This window comes from Taeniopygia guttata, chromosome 8, assembly GCF_048771995.1.
Source record: "Taeniopygia guttata chromosome 8, bTaeGut7.mat, whole genome shotgun sequence".
Taxonomy (NCBI): Eukaryota; Metazoa; Chordata; class Aves; order Passeriformes; family Estrildidae; genus Taeniopygia; species Taeniopygia guttata.
Genome location: NC_133033.1, coordinates 9,801,929 through 9,826,550, shown reverse-complemented (window position 1 = coordinate 9,826,550; position 24,622 = coordinate 9,801,929). Strand labels below are relative to the sequence as shown.

At 48.3% G+C, this 24,622-nt stretch overlaps 1 protein-coding gene across 8 annotated transcripts in view; it reads left to right on the top strand.

Moving 5' to 3' along the window:
• Nucleotides 1-24,622, top strand: part of RNF220 (ring finger protein 220) — a 213,005-nt gene that overhangs the window by 141,010 nt on the left and 47,373 nt on the right. For 4 of the 8 annotated variants that reach the window (XM_030278887.3, XM_002193068.6, XM_032749863.3 and 1 more), the window contains 4 exons: nucleotides 3,247-3,292; nucleotides 12,647-12,742; nucleotides 16,807-16,849; nucleotides 24,325-24,446. In XM_030278887.3, coding sequence (XP_030134747.1) covers nucleotides 3,247-3,292; nucleotides 12,647-12,742; nucleotides 16,807-16,849; nucleotides 24,325-24,446 — 307 coding nt within the window. Of the gene's footprint in view, nucleotides 1-3,246; nucleotides 3,293-12,646; nucleotides 12,743-16,458; nucleotides 16,661-16,806; nucleotides 16,850-24,324; nucleotides 24,447-24,622 lie in introns of those variants that run through there. The other 4 variants (XM_030278889.3, XM_012575346.4, XM_032749864.3 and 1 more) reach the window with 2 other exon arrangements.

Sequence of the window (24,622 nt, the reverse complement as noted above, 5' to 3'; positions counted from 1 at the left end):
TTAAAGCTGATGGTCCCTAATCTAAAGGAGCAGTGTGTCCTGGAGCACATGGGGACCTGGCTGTGCTGCTCTCGTTAATGGGTGATGCAGTTGCAACACTGGGCAGAGCCCTCTGGCAGCCGGGCAAGGGCCTTATTTTGTCCCCATGGGGACATCCAAACACATGAGGTGCATGAATGCACTGATAGAACTGGTGTCTCAGCCCCAAGAAAGGGAGCCAGTGAGGAAGCAGCCTTGTATCCCTTGAAAGTGCAGTCTTCAGGAGAGAGAGAAGGAGGCTGCCAAAATCGCTGGGTCTTCCCAGGGTGTTCCTTGCTCTTCTTTGGCACTTTGGGGAGTTGCCTAAAAGGTAAAGAAGTTGTTTTGCTGTAATGAACTAGATAAACAATTCCCCAAATAGATTAAAACTAACTGTAACTTAGAAAAGCGGGTAGTAATTATATTTTATTAGCTAGCAAAACACCATTTTTTTATTTCGTAAGATAATTCTGTGTAAATCACCTTAATTAGAAGTGTCAGATGAGCCCATGAATATCGTACTTAGTAACTAATTTCCTATGTACAGGTTATAATTTAAAACACATGGATCACTCACTGAGTGGAAATATGCTAGCCATGAAATAATGTGGGGAGTGTTGGGGTTATTACTATGTAAATGTGTAATCATTTCAGACCACTGCAGCCTGGATGGGTGATTAAAGAGAATCCCAAGGTCTCCAAAGATTGTGCTGTCTGCAAGGGCCTAGAGCAAAAAAACTTTAAAAGGCACCGAAAAGTGTTTGAACTTTAAAGGTCTTGATTTCCCTTTTACCATTTTTAATTTGTCTGCAGTGTTTATGGAGGGGAAGCTTTCCCTTTGCTGACAGCCCTTCGATCCTGAGCCAGCTGCCAGCATTCTTAAGAGGTGCAGGGGGCTGCAGGCCTTGTAATTCAGGGGGCTGTTTAGTGGGATCAGAAAAAGCACGCTTAAATCACAAGGTCTGGGTGCTTGGATGACCTGGGCTTATTCCTATTGCTAACCCATCTCTGGATATAAAAAAACCCTGAATTGCAAACTCTTATTACTGATAGAGTAGAGCTACATTGCAAGAAAGGGGGTGAGTATTAATAATCCTCCAGATGAAGAATAAAATAAAGTCTGCCAAGTTATCTAAACCCCTTCCTTATCGGTCCCAACAGCAGAGACTGGATCTTTTGGCTGGCCAGAGAGACTCTCATTGTGAAAACTTCAGTTTCCTGGCCCTAACACCATTTCTAGGAGGAATTAATTATATTCTTCCTCTTTCCCTTGAAAATTAATAATTTTAAACACCTTTAACAAGAAAAGAGAGGAAACGGGTTTGTTTTTTTAACAAGGCATGTGGATCATAAAAGGAAAAGAAAAAGTTGTTTCACACTTCATGTGATTGAGAAATTCAGGGTTGTGCTGGAGGTTGAGAAGAGAAGGAAATCTTTCCCATCGTGCTTGTTCTTGCACAGGCTTGAGGTGATGCTGGGACTGTATCTCAGTGGGCAGCAGGAACTAATTCTACTCTGTGACACCTCCTGAGGGTAGAGAGCAGAGCTGGGGGACACAGGGGGCATCCTGTATCCTTGGTGAGCATCCTGCAGCACATTCCTTCAGGGAAGTGGGGCTGTGTGAGAGGTAACAGCCCATCCATCCGTGATCCCCAGGAACCATAGCTGGGAGCAGAGCTGTGGCATTTGGAGTGACCTGATGACAGTGGATAACTGTGTGTTTCCACCATTTCAGGGCAGGGGGCAAAAGGCAGTGGCACTGGAAGAGGAGGGGAGCCATAGCCCCAGGAGAAAACACCTTCCTCCATCCCTGCTCATTTCATAACACCCAGCCATCTGCCAAATCAAGGCAGATTAAAGCCAGCCAAATTCAATTTTTCCCTGCTGGCACTGCAGCTCGGCATCTGGGGCTAAAGTGTCCCCGACAAAGCGAACATGACAGGCACATTGCTTTTTTGTCACATCTAGTACTGTGTTGATCTTCTAAAAGTCTCATAAAAATTTATTGATGTCTCCCATATTGCTGTGATTGAGAAGAAAGGAGCGCGGGCGTGCGGAGCCGGGTGCGCGCGCGCGGGCGAGCGTGTGTGCGTGTGTATATTAATGTTTCTGAAGTAGATCTGATTTGATATGTCTTGTTCTATTGTCAGCATCTGTTTAGCAAGGCTTTTTAATACTTTCTGGCTGCCGATCACTCATCCTTAGCCTGGGATGCAGGCTTGCATACAAATTTTGTTATTAAACACAATTCCATTCCACCCCTTTCCCCAGCCCCCACCTCCCCCCACTACCCTCCCCCCTCCACCCACCCACCCACCCATCCATCATCTCCCCGGGGCTATGGGGAGCTGGGAGCCAGCCACCCCACCAGCGTGTGCTTACAAGCACAGGCACTGGGCTTGGCAACATATTTCAAGAGCCTTTTCCCTGCTGCAGGTGCTTTGCATTGACAAATCGAATCATGGGGAAATAATTTATTTCCTAATGCTGTTTGCAGCATGTTAGCAGGAGAATTTACATGAGAGAGATTACTTTAATAACCAAAAAATTACAGTGCAGGCCTCCCCGCCATGTCGGCTTTGATATGTAATTGTTTCAAGTTTAACCTGTCTGGAGGGGGGAAGGTGTTATTAAATCTATAGCATCTCCCGCTAGCGAGGGCAGGCGAGGAGGAGCACCGGGTAGGGACCTCCTTCCCTGCTAAATGGAGAACAAGCTGAATTAACAAATCACTCTGGCCTCCAGCAGAGCTGCTGCTTCCCTGGTGTGCCTGGAGCTGAGGAAATCTTTTTTTCCTTTGCTCTTATACCGATTTAATCTCCTTCTCTTTCCTATTCTCCTTTTTTTCACTGTGCCTGACCCTTCACAGGGCTCACCACCTCTGCTGCCCTCTCCCTGGCTTTCTTCCCTATGCTCCTGCAGATTTGCTCTCTGCTTTTTCCCAGTGCTGGGAGAGGAGCTCTGCAAGCCCCAGGCAGGGGGAGAGTCAGTGTTTGACTCATGTGGCTGGTCTGGGGACTTCCACTTGTATGACCATCCTGTTACAGCTGGACAAATAGTTGGCACTGCCCTCCTTCCTATGTCCCTCCAGGCAGGGTGAGGAGGCTCTTGTTGGTCCAGGGAAGAGAAACAATGTGCTTTGCTATTTGACCTTATGAGATCTCTCTAAGCACTCCCCTCCTTGCCTGACAGTTTTGTGACTGACCTCGTTCTCTTCTCTCTTGGCAGCAAGAGCTCCATCCTGAAGGATGCCATGGCAGCAGGCACCCCCAAGGTAAGTCAGCAAACCTCAGCATATTTTCCCTGTCCCCCAAAGGGTGCTCTTTACACCCCTTCACCTTCCCAGCCCGCTCCCTGTCCTGCTACTTGATGTCTCCCAGGGAGGTGGCCACACTTTTGGGGAAAGCTGCTGTCCCCACTCAGCCGCTGGGCTGGAGCAGCCAAGTCCCTGCACAGGGCTCTGCATTCCTTGTGCAGCCGAGGAACGGTGGGGCTGAAGGACCTGCTGGGCTCTGGGACTCCAGATTGTGTCTAATGACAGCTAATGAAAGCTGATCACACACAGCCTGAGCTCAGCCTGGGAAATCACGTGTGGGAGTTCCTGGAGCCAGAGCCATATGCCAGCTTTGGAAGGGGAAAGTGGGCCTGCCTCAGGGGAGTGAAGCACACCTAAGGAGGAGCCCAAATCCCTCAAAGACACCATCTCAGCCTCAACCCCCTCCTCAGGACCCACCTCCCCTCCCCTTGGCTCACAATGCAGAAATGCAAAACTCACAGAGCATCATGGCATTGCTGCAAAGAGCATAATTTACTGATTTGCTGTCAGCTGGACTTCCTATGGCACAGGGATGGGAAAGACCAGATCTTGGGCAGGTGAGCAGGTGGTGGGGAGTACTGCAGGGCATTGCACAGCCTCTAAAAACCATGTAGTCCTCTCCAAGGTGGGCAAAGGCAAGTGTTCCAGGTTCTCCTACACTGCTGATGACACAGTCCAAGTGAGGGAAGCTCCTGGCTTCCAGACAAGTGCAAGGCATCTCTCACAGGAGATGTCTTCATGCTTGTTTTATTAGAATTAACTTCCAGTCTCATTCCCCATTGGTTTTTCTGGAAGCCTGTGGTGATTTTTTTGGCATGTGATGTCAGAAGCAAAGACTGACATTTCAACACTAGATTTTCTCCTTGGGGCTGGGTGTCTTGCCAAGTACATCAACACCTTGTCTGCCTCACCAAGGGAGAGGCCTGGGAGCCACTGTGCTGACTTGAGCTCCTGGCAGGTAGGAATGATTCCCAAATAACCCCAGCAATTTCCCAAATCCTTCTAGGGAAAAAATAAATTGCAATGATACTTCATAGTGGTCCATACCTTTGTCTCCTGCATGACTATATTTTGCTCCTGTGCCCTGGAGCAAAGTATAGTCATACAGGAGAGTGGAGACCTGACTATTTCTCCCATGAAAACAAGCAGAGCAGAGAGGAATCCCCAAACCCACCAGTGCTGTAATCCACAGTGTGAGGCTGCCTTGGGATGTCTTGAAGGAGCTGGAAAGGGCACCAGCAAAATGAAAGCACCTGGACTGCAATCTTCCCATTCCCTCCTCATCAGGCCTCCGTGTAGATAACTCAGCAGTCCCAAACACATCGCCTGTGAGGGAGAAGGACAGCTAGGAAGACAGATTAGCTGTTTGGAGGCAAACACAGTGAGTGACTGACAGAGAACAGATAAAGAAGAAGGTCCATCTCACGGCAGGGCCAGGCTTTTGAAGTTTCCATTGACAAAGAATCCCATTTGCCTTGAGCGAGGGGATTAAACCGGGACTGGAGCGTCGTTCTATGTAAAAGAGATCAATCGTCCCCTGTCACCACATGGATCTTTTCCCTTTGCCCATCACGTCTGGGACTAAGAACATTAACTTCAAGAAGCCAGGAGAGCAGGGAGGGAGAGGGTGAAATCAGGAAATCTTTCATTCCCTTCTCAGAGAGCTTGAAAGCTTCTCAGTCCAGGAGGATTCATTATTTCTATGTGGCTTTTGCTGGAAGACAGGTCCTGTGTGGCATGGGAAGGCAAAGTGCTGTCACCTTCACCTGAGATTGGTATTAAAGGCCCCTTTGTTACCAGGTGGGATTGAGGAGGAGGGTGGTGGGGTGATGAAGGCTGCTCTTTTCCTTTGTGCCTGCTGCATGTTTGCAACATGGGGTAGGAATAGCCCATCAGGTGGTGAAGTCCCTCTGATACAGTTCCAGGCAGAGGGATGGGGTACAGACCCCCAGAGTGGGCTTGCAGTCCATGTCCAGGCACCCAGGCATCACTGGGGGTTTGGCAGGCACCTCCAGGGAAGATCTCTACCACTCTGGAACTGGTGGAAGGGGACCGCTGCAATGTTTCCTGACCATCCTTTTCCTGGTGCCAACAAAAAGGCCAGCAGCTCCAGCAGCTCAGCAATGGGAGCAGGGGCTGCACCTCCCCATCCCTCAGGAACTTCCAGTGGCAAAACAAACAAGGGCAAGCTGGTTTCACTCAGGGACATGGAAACTGGAATGACTGCAGGCTGGTAGTTACTTCTGTGGTCACCAGCGGCTCTAACTCTTCTTTAGGGCTCATTTAGGACTTTGCCCATAGCATCACTATCATTGCCACTTCTGTGCTGGACTGAGGCTCTTCCTGGGGGGCAACTGAAACTGGAGGTTTCATCTTCTCATGCTCTGTGGCCTAGCTCTGCTCCCACTCCTTCTCCACAGTTGCCCCAGCAAACATCTCTCTGGACAATAAAAGCCCAGATGTAAATGCACATTCCTCTCTCACTGCCCCCCTGCCCCTGAAGAGCTGTCACTCACTGCACTGGGTCAATTTTCATGGCAATATGTCAAAGAAAATCCAATCACTCAACATGGGATGTGATGAATGCAGGATTATTATATCAGATTCTTCTATTATCAGAGCTGACTGAGGCAGTGACAGCCAAGCAAGGGCTGCAAGCTGGGGCTCCAGCCAGCACCACTGCTTGGTGCCTGGGCTCCCTCTCTGCAAAGCTCTGAGTACCACAGATCTGCAGTGTTCAGGATCCTCATCTGCCCTTAGAGACCAAGCCTAATAGATGGTGAAACACCAGTGAGGACAAGGCACTTGGACAAGCAGATTGTCACTCAGAAGGTTCCTTTCTGAAGGTCTGTCCAAGCAAGCCATGCCCCAGACCTCTGTGAGGCCAGAGCCTCCCTGCAGCATTCCCCAGCATGGCCTGAGCCTGGGTCTCAGGCAGAGCAGGCAGCAGGAATGTCTCACAGAGGCATATGGAGAGCACCACGGACACTGTTTGGACTGGTGGCTGCCCAGGAGTCTGTAACCAGCTGTCAGCAGTGAGAGGTTCCCTTGGGTATCATTCCTAGACTTCATGCTCTCCCCTTGCCTTTCTCCCCTTGCCTTGGCTGCCACTTGCAAGGCAGGAGAGGAGCACACATTGGGTTGAACCCATGTTGGTGAGGTGTAAATCCAACTGTTCCCACTCTTCCTTGAGCAGCTGATGATAACTAGAGAGTCAGCATTCCCTAGTCCTCCTTGCCACCTAAGAGCACTTCACTACTGCCCGTATTTCAGGTATTAGCTGCAGACTGTTACCTGTGGCCTAACAGGTAAACTTATATCCCCTGTGGAAGAGCTGATACGGATCACTGAAGGGGAAGAGATTGGGTTCATGAAGCATCCCAGCTCTTGTGATGGGTTCAGTATCCATTTTCCACTGCTGCTTCCTAACACACGGCTGCAAATTGCCTTTCCCACTTCCAGTCCTGGCTGTGCTCTTGCTCTTGCTGCAAACACTGAGGTGAGTGGCCACGAGCAAAATCCATCCCACGCACCCAGCAGATGCCTGCAGCTGGTTTGTTTAGGTGTGCACCCAGCTCCACAGAGGGTGCCTGCAGGCAAGCAGCCAGCACTCTGCTCCCAGACCTCCGGCAGAGCTGGGAACCAAGCCACAGTGCCAGAGCTCTTTGCTTCCCCCACCCACCCCCGTGATTTTACAGCTTCACCGAGCAGTTTGAGAGAGAATTACAACATCGGGTGGGAAATTTGACCACTAAAGCCCTCCAAGGAAAAAGAGCTTCGAAGCAAGAAAGATTTGGAGCCTTAAACCTTGACAGAATGTTTGTATTTAACTCTTCCCAGCTGCCTCACTTGAGATGAAATTTCTAGCACAATCATTTAACTTCTTCATATCATGTCTGGTGGTAGAAACAGGGTACGGGTGTCAGTGCCCTGGGGTTTTAACTCCTTCTCTTGTGTCACTGACAGACTGGGAGGTTGGCAAAGTTATTCACCGTATCTGTGCTCCCTCCCTCTGTAACTGTGATTTACAAGGAAAGATTTAAAAGCTAAATCTGGGTATTGTGGCAAAGCTATTGCCAAGGTGGGGACATGAGAACAGCCAACAGATATGTGAAGGAGAGGAAATTACGTAGGATGAGTGTTAACTGGCTGTGCTTCCTGCAGTTTGGGGTGATGAATACCAGAGTCACTCCAAAACCATGTATCTGCCAGGTTTTATTCCATAAAACAAATTGCCCCATGGCCAAACAAAGCCACTCACTCCCCTTGGGCCAAACAGCTGTACCCTCCTGTTCGACCAGGGGAAACCACTGCATTTGGCAGAAGGAGCAGAGAGGGACAGACCTGGGCCAGACCTCTTTCCCCCTCCATCTCCAGAGTGCTGATGGGCAGTTCTGCTGGAAGGGGCCCCTTTTCCCTCCATGTAGCTGGTGTCTCTTCCAAGAGGACACACAGCTCCATTACAATCCCATGTGTCACTGTAACTTGCACAGAAATTAATTAGTAACTCACATTTCTGTAAGCTTATTCTGCTTGTGAACCACTGGAATTTTTCAGTGAAGGCCAGAAGCTGCTGATGCCATTATTTCTATTCGCCATTCACACCCTTCTCACATTTAAGCCTTTCATCCCCAGCTCCATCCCACCTTTATCTCTGCCAGCTAAAAGCCACTAAATAATTTTACCTCTAACTTTTCCCGAGAGCAAATGTGGACCCTCCAAAAGCTTCTAGGAAACTCAGCTCTAATAGTAGCATCTTTGTGTCGGGGATCCTCCAGCAATAACATAAAAAACGGCTAGCAGAGTTAAGGGGAAAAATCACAGCAAGGCCTGGTATCACTTATTGCTTTCGGGTTACAGTTCCCAAGTGATAACAGCTATTAGCAACACTTTGACGTCTTCCCTACCGTGGAGGGGAGGGCAGGAGACAGAAAACATGTCAAGCCATCACCTCCATGTTAAGTGATAAGTACCTATTTAGACGGCAGAGTTAAGGCTGAATGCATCAAGCGGGGAACACTTTGTGCCAAAAAAAAAAAAAAGAAAAAGAAAAAAAAAAAAAAAGAAATTTTAAAGGCCATATAGATACATAAAAAGCAGGGTTAGGGTATTTGTTCTGCTGACAGCAGCTGTGATGGATTGTTTAAGAAAAATAGACTCCTTATGTTTTTCCAGGGCTCTCAGAAAGAGGAGTCCAGCACTTTCATACTCTCAAATGACTGGCCTTGAGAGGCAGCAGAATGTCAGCGCCAGCGGCTGGGCTGTCCCCACGCTGACACCTGCCCCGGCTGCCGGCGAGAGGCCGCGCTTCGGGCTGGGGGCGGCAATTTCCATCCATTTCCCCGCGCTGGCGGCTGCCCCCGACCCCCGTCCGGGGCCCACGGCCGGCGAGCCCCGGGCCGGTGCCGTGCTGGCACCGCCGTCCTGGCCGGCATCGCCCCGGGCCGTGCCGTGCTGGCACCGCCGTCCTTGCCCGCATCGCCCCGGGCCGTGCCGTGCTGGCACCGCCGTCCTGGCCGGCATCGCCCCGGGCCGTGCCGTGCTGGCACCGCCGTCCTTGCCGGCATCGCCCCAGCGGGTGTGGGGATGGACGGCTGGGATCACTGCGGCCGGCACACAGGCTGCGGGATGCACGTTTGATCCATACCAAACCTGCCCCTGTATGTATATATATGTAAACTCGGTGTTGCTCCTAGCGTCGGGGAGCTGCTGAAACATTCGCAGCTGATCTCGGCAGGATTGCAGGTCCAAGGTGAGCCTCGCAGCGTGAGCAAGGCTGGTGTGCCCTCTGTGGACATCCAGGCACATCTCTTGGCACGGCACAGCTGGGCTCCAAGGGGCAGGAAGGAATCACTGAGCAGGGCCATGGCTGCCCAGCATGGCAGGAGGGGCAGGAGGAAGGAGGGAGTACAGGGCTTGGACAAGATTGATGGCCTCGTTGCCATTAAGAAAAAAATTAGCCGGTGGCGGCTATCATATTAAAGGGTGAAGAAGCCGTGAATTATTTTCTTAAAGATCTTATCACTTACAATGATAATTTTACCTTCCAAAAGGCCACTTTTAATGAGGCAAGGCAGGCAAAAAGTCATGATTTAATGCCAGATTTTTTTTTTCAAACACATTTTACTGCTTTTTTGTCCATGTTTAAAAAGCGCCGGTGACCTTTTTTTATTTAGCTTGCCCCAGGTGTAATGCTCAGCCTGATCCTCTCAGGGTTTATAACCTCCACGGAGAGTGCCTCTACCCAATGGAGAGATGATTTAAAGGGGAGGGAGAAATATGAAGCTGCACCACCACTCACATACAGCCCTTGCTCCAGCTTTGATGGTGGGAGTTGTGGAGGGGAGACCAGGGAGGGAGGAGGTTCCTGTACCCCCAGTATCCTCACTCAGACACACTCTGAAGGGCAGCTGGGATGTACTGGCAGTCAGACATGGATAAGCTGGCTTGTGGCCTTAACCCAAGGGAAAAGGGACATTTCAGCATCAAGGTTTGTTCCCACCATGCTGAAGAACCTGGTCCCATGGTAGGGAGCATGTCCACATCAGGCCTGTCTGCACACAGAGCACTGAGCACCATGTTTTTGGGCTGGGATGACAGAATTTGGGTCTGCCATGCAACGTGGGCATGCATGAGGGCTGGGAGAGCAGCTTTTCCCTCCACAGCCACCTTCCCAGAACACAGCTGACAGAGGAATGGGAATTGTATCGCTACCTTTCTCTGCTCGCTAGGACTAGTGGGGGAATGAGCAGAGTGGTGCAGGGAACAGCAAATCCTTGTCTCAGCATGCTGTGGTCAGGCATCCTCACTGCTTAGCCATTGGAAAACAGCCTCAACATGGCAATCTGGGGTAAAAGGAGCCAAAATTGGGATGGCAGAGGCTGGCCTAATGCAGGATTGAAAGTCACCATGATGGCGAGTGCCTTTTCTAGTCCCTTAGCCTCTGAGCCTGCATCCCTGCCTGCCCCCATGGCTGCCTGAGAGGCAAAGTGTGGCACAGCACAGGGAAATGAGAAAAACAAATGAAGTCAAGTTTCCTAAGAGTGAAGGGGAAGTGTGACTTGGCATCTCTAACGCTGTGTTTAACATGCCGGCAAGGTATTTAAAATTGAAGTGCTTGCACACAATTTAAAAATAGACAGTTTATTAATCTAAACTGCAAGTGTATGTAGAAGAGGCCTCGAGATTGACATCTTTGGGATTAGTTTAGCCCTGCGTTTTTCCAGAGGTCATTGCCATGGTGCTCAGGAGGTTTGTGGAATAAATGGGGCCAGCATTCTTCCTGGGACCACACGCTAAAAACTAATACATAACGTTTAATTTACTGTCTCCATAGCTAGCCCAACCATTTTTCACATAATAATATTGGATTAGAGCTACCAGAAGCTGAGGGGGGGAGCGGGAGGCAGGCAGGGTTTGTCTGTCCATCCTCGAGGAATGGGGTGATGGGTGTTTTTTCCCCTTTTCTAGAATACATTGGAAGACAAAACAGATTTAACCCTCCCAGCTCCAGGACCCTTGGCTTATTAGGACATTAACACTGCTGCAGTCAGGACTGTTATTCTGAGTCACAACTGAAGGCTTTGAGCCTCATCCCCATGTTTTTTAGGACATGTGCAATCCTGCTTATTCAAAAATGGTCCTCACTCTCGTTTTAGAAAATAAAGAAACTAAACAATAGCAGAGCTTGGGGTCTGCATGCTGCAGAAATTCTGCAAGGGCTTTTCCAGAAATAAATTATCTGTTCACCAAAGCCCATTAGCAGTTGGGTTGAGCCAACAGATGAAGCCAGAGAGCCTCCCTGCTCTGCCCATCTGTCCCCTGGAAAGCGGAGGCTGGGCTCTTGAGGAAGCCTTTGATGGGTGCCCTCAGCCCCATGGGCTCCCAGTGAGCCTGTTGGGCTGAGCTGAGCAGGAAGGCAGCCCCAGGATGTGGTCAGCACAGCCCTCAGTTAGCAGGAGTGGTTTGTCCAAGGAAATACTGAGCACCCCAGCAGGCAACTCCTCTGTGACCCCTTTCAGGACATCACATCTCCCTGCAGCTGGTAGAGCTGGGTTTTACGGCAGAGGTCTCCACTGCACACTGGGACATGCCTCTTGCCCTCTGGCAGGGCTGGCAGCTCACACCCATGGGGCTGAATTCGCATCCCAAACTTCCCTCCTCCACCACCTCCCCAAGCCTGCCTTCCCTCCGTGCCCGTGCTGCTGCACTGCTGCGCTGCTCTCGTGGAGAGCTGGCCAAGCCTGGGGGATTGCTTGCTGCTGACTGAACCAATTTGTATGCTGAGTCATTTTTCCACTTTCTCATATCTTTCCAAAAAAATGCACATTTTTTCATGTTTCATTTCAGCCCAGAGGCAAATATTTCTGGAATACTTGCCTTTCTCCAAGGTATTATGCTTTTTAATAATGTTGTCACCACACTTGACCTGTCCAATTCAGATGATATCTACACTTCCCTTCACAAACACACACATCTCCAAGCAGTCATTTATTGTCAAATCTTGCCAGCTGATTCTCAGAAACAAACATCTGCAGAGCTGCATTTCCAGTGTACATTTTTTCACAATATAGTGGGCTATATTTAGCCTAGTTTAGCTAATTTATAATTTAAATTATAATTTTAAATTACATTTTTCCCTCAAAGTACTCTAATCATAAAGTTCAATTGTAACTCAGTGTACATTTCTTCAGATGCTGTCAAACTCCCATAATAATTTTCCTGCTAGAGTTCACTGTGTGTAGAATTTAGACTTACCTACTATGGACTTGAAGTTTATCAGTGATCTCTTAGGTCTCAAATATCACAGAGCTTTTTAACCTTCTAAAAGGCCCTTTTTTTTTTCTGTGCTACTTATTAAAATAAATAGCATAATTACTGAAGGAAGCGGTAGTTGCACTGCAAAGGTGCTGAGAGCTTTAGTGCAGTTTACAAAGCTATTGAGAGATTTAGTGGCACTTTAAAAGGGCAGATGAGGACATGGAAGCACTGCTCCACCTCAGCACTCCTGTGCCTTGTCATGAGAACTTCTCGTGTGGTCCTCACATACCATTTCCAGCAGGGCCTGATTCTGCCCCAGCCACCAGACCTGGGGTAAAAATGACTGTCCCATTCATTTGTACTTTCCTAGACCCAGCAGCCTGGTCCCCTCATGGGGCCCTTGCAAAGAGCAGAGCCAGACCCACAGCCCAGTATTCCATCCCAGCACAGTCCCACAGCTCAGCAGATGCTCTAAATGGCTTTGAGGACAGCTCAGAGACAGTCAGAAAACTTGACAGTGCTCACAACATGAATTTCTCTTTTCTCTTGCAGTCAATTTTGTTGTCGGCCTCAATCAAGCGGGAAGGAGATTCTCCGACAGCATCACCCCACTCCTCAGATGACATCCATCACTCAGACAGATACCAGGTAAGCAGGTAGCTGCTGTTGCTGGTCTCAGCCTTAGGCAGGGAGCCAGCACAACCCAGTGCCCACAGCTCTGTGTGACAGCCTTGCTCTTGGCTATGCAATCAGTACCCGGTTCTCCTGCCAGCATCATGGGGACATTAACACTTGCCCCTCACAGGACTGAGAAGGTGGGCTTTTGTCTGCAAATCCTCCCAGCTCCGACTAGAACCACAGTGGTATTTAAAAAGGTTTTTAAATCTTTGTAGCAGTTTCTGTTGCATTATATTCACCATTTTGGTCTCATTTCCATGGCTTTGTTTGTCATTACCCACCCTGTGCCCACTGAGAAGCATTCAGAGAAGTGGTGTTTTTTACTTATGACGCCCATCCAAGACAGAAATGAGTATGGAAAATCCACAGCCATGCCAGCCTGTTTTATAAAACACTCTCTTCCCAGAGGAGCAGCGTGTCTTGACTTCGGTGATGCAATGAGTAAAACTTGAGGGAGATGGAGCAAGAAATGAAAAGGGCAGCAGCACAAGTACAGCTTGGCTGGTTGTAAGTCCATCTGTATTTTTGGGGCCGGCTGCACACTTGACTCCAACTTAACACACATCCAACTTTTTGGCTGCAAGTCTGTACTCAGCTACTGGCTTCAAATAGGCTCTGAAAGACAGCAGATAAATGAATGTTGGTCATCAGCACAGACCCAAGTATGTGTCCACCTGCTGTGTAGACAGGCTGGGTGGGCGGAGGCTGTACCAGTGGGGCAAATGCCCATCACCCTCTGTTCTGTGGTGGTCTGCAGCCATACCCTGTGCCCAGGGCCAGGCAGGCACTCATATCTTCCTGCATCAGCCGCTTTGCACATGCCAAGTCTGTGTTTGAACCTGCAGAGAGAGGCTGATGACCAGTGCTGAGGCTCTTATTGAGCAGACCCAGTTATAACCTGTGTTCCTGAAGATGGGTCCTGTTAGTAGCAGATTCGTACATTTGTTGCCCATTATTCAATCCTCTGTCCTATTTATTGGTTATATTATCAGTTGTGGATCATATTCTCATGTGGCTTTGGGGTATAACTTGGTATCACGTCACAGCTGCTTTACCCTCTCATGAGCAATAAAAGCTGGAGCAAAGTAAGAGAAGCAAAACCTTGCAGAAGATACAGAAATGCCTGTTTCAGGTAATCCTGCTCTCTTTCCTGCCTGTTTATTAAGGCTAATAAATAAATTATGTTCATTTCAAAAGAGCATGGAAGAAATTTTTGCTATGGCTCCTTTGTTGGAAAGCTTCCCTCCCTTCCCACTCTGCCAGATATCAGTCTCTGTGAGACTGGTGGCCCCTTGCAGCCCTCTGTACATTTTCCTGTACATTTTTATTATGTAATACTCAAAGACAAATATTCTTTGCAGAAGCCCCTCTATGTGCTGAGTCCAGCTACTCTCTAATGTGCTTTAAGTTTGTGAGCATATTTTATGGAAGGTTGCAGCTCTTAATGCAAATGTGTAATGGGAGTTGTACGTCTGCACTGCAGGGAGAAAACACCTCTAGGGCCTGATTTTCATTTATGCCTGTGCTGGCTGAGTTACGCTGCACTGGCAGTGTAAAGGGACCTCAGAGTGGGTGCCAAGGGTGTGTAAAGCCTCAGTGTATTCTTAATAAAGCCACAATATGAACAAGAATTCAGTCTGCCTGGCTTACCAAGGGAAAAAGCCCAGGAAGCAGAGCAGAAGACTCTCACGGTGGTGATTTTAAGGGCTGCAAAATTTAGTTTTCCATATGCAGAGGTGTGCTGGAAGTATGACTGTCCCTTGTGTTGTGATCTAATCATGATTATACACTTATTAGTAACATGCTAGAACGTGAGTTATTGGTGTTTGGGTTTTCAGAATTCCTGTGGCTCAGTTTTCTCAGTCTTTGTGCTTATATACCAATGGGAATATTTAGGGCAGGAGATTAATGAATAGGAGTGCTACAGAAATAGGGGCTTGCACAGCACTTGGGCTGCTTGCATTGCTCCCCATGCTGAGAGGGGGCTGCGGTGAAGGCAGTGGGGTGGCTCCTGGATGTGGGGAGGAGGCATCCTCCTGCCTCCCCTGTGCCAAGCCTGGTTGCTGGAGTTTGGTACATGGTGACTGATCAGACCGAGGTAGTGGCAGTGGATTTGGTCAGTAGGGGCTGCTCCTCTTACAGTATGTTCTGTCAGACGGAGCTTTGAGTAAAAACAAAGCCATTTTAGTTACATTTAGATAAAACCCTGAATACCCAGTGGAGAAATCAACAGCAAATTACAAGTGATACATCATACTGCAAAGACAGCATTTCAGGCTTGGAGGGAGCCCACAGAATATTTGTGACTGAATAGCAGTGTAGTGTGTAAGCAAAAGCCTAAAATCTTTGTCCAGGGAAGGCTCACCTCCCTCCCCTCGAGCTCAGGTAAGCGTGCCTCCCGAAAGACAGCTCAATTCATTAAAAGGGTAAAGCCAACAATCAGCAGCTTTGATTTTGTAAGTAAGCCATGTATGAAAATCCATCTGCATGTTCATCAGGCAGGCAGAGCTGGGATGTTGGACAGACTGTGCAAAGCTCACCCACCAGCACCTGACCTGTCCTGCTGCCCATCATCATCTGGGGCAGCGAAACGTGGATCGGGGCGGTTTTTGTTTTCCATCTGAAAAAGAAGGGACAGACTGTCAGGTGCCAGAGAGGAGACCCAAAATGTACGTTTGATTCCAGGAGACAAAGTCTGAGGAAACTGCAGAGAGGGGAACAGATGAGATTTGTGTGTATAGGAGCCTCTGCTGCCCAATTTGCAGCCCTCAGCTCTGTCCCAACCTCAGGCCGGTCTGCTGGGGCCATCCCACGCTACAAATGTGCAGCAGTTATGGGAGGGAAAGCCATGCGACAGGTTTGCTGAAACATGAAAAGGAAAAGAGGGAGGAGTGCCTGGCAAGCGCAGGCTGTGTCCCCGTGGCAGGGGCCATTTCTGGCGGAGCAGGCGGTGTCACAGCCCTGGGCGCTCAGCCTGGCCCGGAGGTGGTGCCAGCAGGCGGGAAGGACGGGGCTGCGCGTCCCAGGGCTCTGCTCCGAGGCTCGGCTCCCCCAGCCAGGGCCTCCCCTGGAGGCTCCATGGCAGGGCCAGAGCGGGGCAGGAGCCATGGAAGCACCCATTGGCCTCCTGCCTTTGGGTATATATTAACCTTGGATTCTGATTGGACAAGAGCCCTTGGGCCCCAGTCTTTGATTGGGCAGAGGAAGTTGGGGAGTGACACTCTGGTGCCTGATTGGCCAGTGCCTTTGGGTTGTTTATGGGGCTAAGGCTCTGATTGGCTATTGATGTTGGGCCTAAAGGGTGCTCAATCACTATTGGACAAGGGAGTCTTGTCGGACGAGGAAATCAAGAAAGCTGCTTCCCAGTTGCTCCCAGGCTCTGATTGGTCAGCTGCCTCGGGGCAGCAACCTGTATTTGGGGTCTGATTAATCACGGCCCCTTGGGTTCCCGTGGGTCCTGATTGACCGGGCACTTCAGGGCTCAGTAACCCCTGATTACTGATTGGCCAGGCACCGCAGGGCCCCACTAATCTCTGATTTCTGATTGGTCAGGTACACAGGGTCCCCCGTAACCCCCGAATTTTGATTGGCCAGCTCCTCCTGAGTCCGGCCGTCCCGGGTCTCTGATTGGCCGGGCTCGCCTGGCGCTGCCGCCCCCTGTCGGTTGTCATGGGAACTGCCTGCTGAACTCTCACCCGCGCGCCGCGGGTCACATGACCGGGGCCAACATGGCGGCGGCCGCCGGGGGCTGATCGGCGGCGCCCGCTGGGCCGCGCCGCATCCGCCCGCATCCCCCCGCATCCCGGGCCCGCCGCCCGCCGCCCGCCCGCGGCGCCCGCGGCTATGCAGAGCGGCAAGAGGGGGCCCGGCGGCGGGGGCCGGGAAGAGGTGGGTGCCGCGCTGGGGGGGAGGCCCGCGGACGGTGCGTTGTCCCGGGGATGCGCGGGGAGGGGGGGACCGGGCCGGGCCTTGTGTACGGGCGAGGGGCGCGTTGTTCACATCCGCGTCCTGACGCTCTTGTCTCCTCTCTGCAGACCTTCCTGCGGGTGCGAGCGAACCGGCAGACCCGGCTGAACGGTGAGTGCGGCCCCCATCGCGCCTGCCCCTCCGGAGAAGTTTCCAGAGTTGGGCCGAGTTGTGTGACACCCCCGTGTCCCCCGCACCGCAGCCCGGGGGCCGCCGCCAGTCTCGCCGGGGCCTCCGCCTGCCGGGAGGGCGCAAGGGGCATTCGGTGAAGCCCTCCGCGCTCGCTCCCGGCTCCCCAGGGAGGCGGCTCCCTCCGCGGGGATCCCCCGGGCGGTATAAAACCAAACCCGCGTTTTCTGCCTGGGGCCCGGCTGCTGAGCTTTCACAGTTCACGTGCCTGAATCTTGCAGGAAACTTTTAAGAAGCCTGAGCGTCATCTGACGTCATGGTTTGTTTTGTTTGGGTTTTTTTTTCTCTCAAACCCACGGATGCTGGTGCGGTACTTTTGTTATATCTGTGGGTGCTCCTAACAAATAAACAACTATTTCTAATGGATAGTGGCCTGGTATTTAAAAAAAAAAATCAGACCAGACATCACTTGATTTCAGATTTCTCTGTTTTGAAATTGGAAAGAAAAGCTGAAAGGAAACTTTTTTTTTAATTAGAGCTGAAGCAGTTGAAACTTTTCCTAAAGTTCAGAGGTCAGAACTTGCCAGGTACACAGTAACAATGTTCTATCATCTGGTTTTGTACTGCTTGTTACTACTTTAGTATGTAATATTTAGTCAGAATCTGGTTATTCAGGTTAATAAGAGGCTCATTGATCTTGAGCTTCCTGATGTGATAGTTCACTATTACACCTCTGATGTGCATTTGGAGTTTATTTAGAAGATCTGCTTGAACAAATTAGCAAAATTATTTAGAGTGTTCTGGTAGAAAACGCTTTGCTTGAATTTGAAGCCTCCATGTTTAGTGTAGTCTTAAGCAAATAGAACCTACTGGTCCAGGTCTTGGATAAGTTAGGTGAATTCAGAGCTGGCCTTAGGATTTTTTAATATCAACCCAGAGGGCCAAAAAACTGCAAACTCCAGGATGTCTTTTAAGTCACAGAACAAAGAAATGAGTTGCCTTGCACCAGTGACAGGTAACTGCTGGCAGGTGCTCACTCTGCACTCCAAGATGAGTGCAGAGGGCTGCCAGTGCTGGCAGGCAGACACAGACTTCAGATGGCTCAGATACACGAGGTGCTGCTCTGCGGTGACTTGTCTTGTGTGACCGAGGTCTCCAGAGTCAAGGATGTGAAACTGTTCTTTTATCATAGTCAGATAGCTAGGGCTCTCTCCTTCTACCTTTTTTCAGACCAATAATTAAGGTGCAGTCACCTTATTTTAAATATTTTTTTAAAGTTTGAACCAGACTTGTGAAATTCTTGCTGTTGTGGAGTCCTTCAGTGTGAGATGAAGCTCTTGGTGTGAGCGTGCTCTGCTGAACTGGCTCAGTAATGCTTCGTGCTTTTGTCTCTGTCCCGAAGCAGGGCTGCAGCACAATCTGGAGACTGATCTCCTTTTGGGAGCTCTTCTTGGCCTGTGTTGTTGGATGTTTTTCTGAACCTGTGCTCATCTAAAGCGAGGCAGGCATTTTTGTATAGCATTTGCATTGTTTTTGCTGGATGTTTTACTCTTTTCATATGTACCTTTTGTGGTACAGCAGTATTCTAAATGAAAGAATGTATGTACTGCCCTAATAATGCTGGGGTTTCCTGTCTGTTCTCTTCTTCTCCCTGAGATGAAAAGGGTCCAGATGTCAGGGAGCTGGATGCAGAAATTCAGGTGAAGAGCTTTGGGTCCCAAAGAAGGTCAGATTACGTCAGAACTGGTTCCTTCTGACCTTAGCTTTTTGTAACTGATTACTGCTGTTCCCAGAACATACCTGTAGTGATGTCTGGTCCAGTCTGCACCCAGACAAACGGTTGGGTGGGTTCTACTGCTCCTTTCTCTACATGTGTCTTTACATTTGTTTTTCTGAACACTGGCTGCTTTCTAGTTTCTTCCTCCACATTCGTTTGTACTGAAATAACTGCAGTATTTGTAAGCTATGCTACCTTATTGTTGAGTAATTTGAGCAGTAATGCTTTAGATGGAGAACACTGAAGTGCTTTAGGGGAAAAAAACCTATTATTTATCTATATCTTGTATTTTAATGAACTCCTAATCAATCATGCAACTTTAGTTTCCTAATCATGATTATTTTACATGAACAGAAGTTGTGTAGGACTTGTCCAAGGACTCTTTGTTTTGAGTTCTCATTGACACACTGCAGAAACTTAAGATATGGCAAATGCAGTCTGTCAAATAAAAATATATTTCATTTGTTTTTATTATGTTTTATGTGTACTTTTAAATATTGTTGTAACTAGTTTATCTTGGTATTTCTGTCAAGCATGTATGAGCTGAGTTCTAGAAGCACTTCTGGAAACTCCTCCTATAAAAAGGGCTCACAGTGTTTGCTCTTCTTCCACATTGTCCTTGATGCTAGTCTTGGCTGCCCAGGCTGTTTTTGGACCTTGATGTTTTCCATCCTGTTGTGTTCATTTGAGAATGTGCAAAAGGATCTAAGGGAAGAGAAGGTAGAAAAGGAAATGTGTTCTGGGAGCTTTTGTTGGCCTGGCCACAACATGATTAGGTCCTCATGATAACATGGTTCACACATACCTGACTGGCCAGAATTTTAATTCTGTAAGTCAAACCTGTGACTTAAATTGAGCTGTGGGTAAGGAAAATGCATTTTCAAGCTCAGGAGCAGGAGATTAATGTTCTGTCTGTTAGGCTCTTGGTTGAGTGTTTGTATCACAACTTCCCTGTCAGCCTCAGTGAGTTAATCCTGCACCTCTCACCTGTGCTAAACTCACTTTCCAGAGGTTGTGTCCTTGTGAACCCAGGCATATGAGGTGCTGATTCCTGATGAACCTGTGTGACAAAGGAAGCATTTCTTTCATTTGCCTTATTTCCAGTATTGCCAAACTGGAAACTTTAAGCTACCCTGTAAATTGATGCTTGTGGAGTTTAGCAGTGCAGAGCAGGTTAGATAGTAGTTCAAAATTAGAGGCACAAAGTTTGGCTTAGTGTATCAGAACATGAGTTCAGCAGGTTAAGTAGGTGCCAGCCTCAGAGACTAGTGTCAGATTGAAGGTTGCTGAAAATCATCTGTGTGGAACTTCGGCCATGCAAATCTGAAAGCTGCACTGAAACCCTTTTGTGAATCTGGTCCTTAATGTTCTTTTTTGGGCAGATGAGCAGCAAATTGTACTTCAGGTCTGAAACAGATTCCTTCTTGGCCATCTGTTTTCTTGCTTTTGCTTCTTGAGGTGGCTTTTTTGGGCTCTGCTACTACTGCAGTTGTTCCCTTGCATCAGATGCTGTGGATGAGTTTGATCATTCACAAAAGCTTTGTGACAGATCTAACAAAAGTAGGCAAAACCACTCCTCAGGATTTCTGGAGTAGATTTGCAGAGAGCAGGTGCTAGGTCTTGTGCTTGAATATCTTTGACTTAAGTGTAGGGTTATTTCCAAAGTTTGCGTTCTCAGGTGAGTTCTGAAGTAGGTCCTTACAAAGCTCCATTTGCACCTCCCTGAGAAGGTGAGTCCGGTTTTGGTGGTTACCCTAAGCCTGTCTCTCCAAACAGACCATGCAGTTTGTTGAACCACCAGCACCATGTCCTGTGCTTTTGTAGCTGATGGGTGGGGGTGGAATAAAGCTGGATGATTTTCACTGGAAAGGAGACAAAAATGCTTCCACTTAATTTGATTGGCGTGCCATTGCAGGAGCTGCTAATGATGTCTGCATAGGACTCAGGGGACCACTCAAACTGGTGGAGGGAACCATAAGAGATATTGCTAGTAACTTAATCATGACCTTTGATGCTGCAGGAGAGGTTGGTGCAATGTCCACTGCTAGATGCTGTGTAAGAGCACTTCTGAGGTAATTAGTGCCCTGTCCTGAAGGTGAATTTTTGCTTGGGGAGGGGAGTACCAGTGAAAACTAAAATCCATTAGCTTTTCTCACAGGAAGTTTGGCTGGACTAGATAGTAACATGATCTTTAGGCATTAATAAGATTCAGCCTTGATGAGGAGAGCCCATTGTTAGAAAAAATCCTTGGTCTCCTCTGCCAGTAAGGCAGCAGTGGTGGGTTGGCTCCTTGTCTCTGCGGCTGTGGGGAGCCAGGGACCTGTGTGCCCTCAGCAGCAGAGGCTTTGTTGAGTGCAGTTTCGCTCCTTCTCTAGTGCAAGCAGCCTCTCACCTTGCATAGCCCATGTTAGAGAACTACCTATCAGTGAAGGGAAGAGCAATTCCATAGCCAGCACAGCTCCTAATTTAAGTCAGAGACCATAACTGAGACCCCCTGCCCTTGCAGAGGATCCCAGTTCTTGCTCACCTCTGTGTGCTACTTTCTCATCTGCTGTGGTGACTTAAACTCCCCAGGTGCCTGATGGTTTCGTGTAATCTGAAGGAGAACATGCACCTGCAGCAGGAGCCATGTATAGGGTAATGTACATCTTTAAAAGTGAGGCCTCAGAGGTGCTGGAAGCCCTCTGATAGCCTAATAATAATTATTAATGCTAATAAAAACTAGTGAACTTCTCACCTCCTGGCAGAAGGTTGGAATAATAACTATGGAGTCTTTGTTCAGTCAGAGGTAAGAATGGGTCAGGCTTGTGCAAAAACCTCCTTCCCTGAGTTCTGTCCTCTTTATACATCCAGTCCTCTACTGGCTGTATTTTTATCTTCCTGAATTATGGGAGGGAGGGAGGGAATGACTTTTTCTTTTTTTCTCCCCTCTCCACGCTCCTGCGACAGGAGCGAGGGAAAGAGGGATTAGTGAGCTAATTAGAAATGATCGCATCTATCAACACTAATTAGCAATCCTGTGGTCTCAGTTGCGTGTTCTTTTGAGCTGCTCCCCTTCGGGACAGCGCCACAATCAGCCCCTGCCTTTGGGGCCGCTCGGTCCCTGCCGCGCTGATTGGAAGTGATGGCCGGGCTGCGTGTGTGGGGCAGGGACAGCGCCGCTCGCTCGGATGTGCTTTCAGGATGTGCTTTCCAGGCTGTCCCCTCCATTCCTCCTCTCACCAGGGGCACCCTTGGCCTCCCTGGCCACCACGCTGCCACTGCTGATGTCCAGAGAATGAAAATGGCAGCGGGATTTGTTTTCAACACCTCTTTCCTCCAGCGGCTTTTTCACTTGTGGCGCTGCAGCTCAAAGGGCTGCTTCTCTGCGGGGCTAAATGAGCCAAGATACGGCTCGTTTATGGCTGCTGGGTCTGGTGTAGAGGTGGAGCAGAGTGAGGTTCTCTTCCCAGCTCTGCACTAACACTTCAGCTGCAGATCAGGTGTTTGTTCTGGCAAAATGGTTCCAAGAATTTATCTGTAGAAGACCCAAAATAAGTTGTCTTCCTTTTGTCACTGCTACAGTGCATGGATTGGAGGATGGCAGTAAAAAACCCCTAAAAATACTAATAAATTCACCAGGCAGACCACTTCAACTGAATTGTTTGGCCATGGGGAGTCCTACCAGAATAATTAAACTGCTCCTTCCCTGCATTTCCCTGTTAAAAACATGAAGTGAGAGAAATTTGTGTCTGCGATCAGGATAAAAAAAGGCTTTGTTTCTGTGTTTCTCTCCAGATGGGTGTTTGCTGAGGAATGCTCAAGTCATATCTGATTCCAGCCTCCTTCCATATTTTTTGCTGGCTCTACAGAGCTAGTGAGGCAAGGAAAGAGCATCCTAAACTTACATGAAAGAGCCATGCTGAAGGATATAGGTATGCACTAAACCAGAACTTCAGAAATCTCTTGGGCACTGAAGTACAACCAGAAAGAGTGTGGCTTAACTGCCTAAATGGGAGGGTTGTGGAAATGTGAGTGTGGTGTACCCAACACAAGAGATAGTTGTGGAGCTTCAGCAAATAAAATTCAGACAAACAATGAAAGCGGTGTGTGTTGAGAGTCTCTGTTGCTCAAAGTGCCAAATATCAAAAACATGCTTGTTTTGGTCTCAAGTTGCTGTCTCTTACTATAGGAATGTTACATTTACAGAATCCTTTCCAGCATGTGAGGAGTGGAGATGTATTTTTCAGGGAGTTTTAACACATATGTATTTCAATGAGGAAAACCATTGCCCACAGAATAATTTGAAGCTCTCTTAGTGCTGGAGCATGAGAGAGTATAGGGAATGATGAATACTTCTAGTTCCAGATTGTGGGAAAGTATATCCTAACACAGAGAGTCCTGAGTTCAGGGAAGCCAAAAAGGAAGTCTTGAAGGAAGCCTTTCCGGTCTGTGCTGATGTGTTCAGCTGAAATTTTATAATTTGCTTGATGTTTGTGCTCTAAACTGATGCACTTGATAAAACAATCAACAGAATGTACACTAGTCCTTCTCATCCTAACATTCCAGAAGCTTTCTGTGACTCGTTGGCTGCAGGGAGCTGTCGATCTCCCAGTGTTCGGGCATGGAGGCTTTCAGAGCATGCTGCAGTGCTCACAATGTCAGTAACGATTTCTGCCTAATGCAGCTTTTTGGTGGTGTCATCTCTCATTATCACATGGGCTTTCCTTGGGCTTTTTCTTGTCTCTCATTCAGAATTTTGACCTTCCTTATTAATTAAACAGTGACTTTCCTGCAGCCAGTGATTGAGTTATTCAGTAATACCTGCCTAAAGCCATCATAATAAAGACAGAAGTTTTTTTTAATGCAAATGATTTGGTTCCAGATGTTTTGATCACATTAAACGATGTCTCAAATTAACCAGCTATTGGATTAAGCAACAGGCTACCTTTGCTGCTTTTTCTCATTATCATGATTCCTAACATGTTTGTTTCCCAGAGCGTGCTCTCAAGAAGGCAATGTAGCCCCTAGTTTTCATGAAATAAAAACAATAGACATCTAGTATGGATGTTTTTTGTTTTTCATAGCAAATCTCTTTCCATAAATATTACCTGCTACCAAGATGGTGTCTGACTTGTTTGTGGTGGTCTGAGAAGGAATTTTTCAGAGTGTACAGGAGGCTTTGCGGTCCTGGAAGTGAGTGTTAAATATGTTGTCCAAGGCTATCAGGTGCTGCATCATCCTTCCACATTCTAAGCAAGTTCTTGTAGAGGGAATAGATGTGTTAGTGGAAGGGTCTCAGACTTAGAAGGCAAACTCCAAAACAGGGTTCAGTGGCTTGATCACTCAACTTTGAAAACAATTTCAGGTTTCCAAGGGAAAGATTTTAACCATTCTAATAATTTACCATGGGATGTGTACCAGATATTCTTCTCCTAGTTGTTAAATTGTGAATAGCTGCCTCTGTGGAATCAGAGTGCTCAGCTACAGGTTACAGATTTCTTCTGAAAAGTGCCAAGTAACAGTCTCTGTACTGTTTCTAGAGGTCAGAATTGGGAGTTACAATGGGATTTTCTGGAGTGAAATCTTACCGTTTTTGCCAAGAGTTTATTATTTGGAGCTGAGCAAATAAAGACTGGATCTACAAACCTGACATGTCTTCCTTTTTTGTTTGTTTTCTTTTCCTGGTTTCTCCATGCAGCTCGGATTGGAAAAATGAAACGGAGGAAGCAAGACGAAGGGCAGGTATGTCCCCTCTGCAGCCGCCCTCTGTCAGGATCCGAGGAGGAGATGAGTAGGCATGTGGAACAATGCCTTGCAAAGGTAGAGGCGCAACAGGATCACCAGCTGCCATTCCCTTCTCCCTACTCCCAGCTCTGTCTGTAGTTGATCTAATGTGGGGCAAGAACTAACATTGCTGGGCTTGCAGGCAATGCTAACTGTCTCCCTAAGATCTGTAGTTGCTTCTTTGTCTGGGAAGATGGATTCTTCTGGATTTT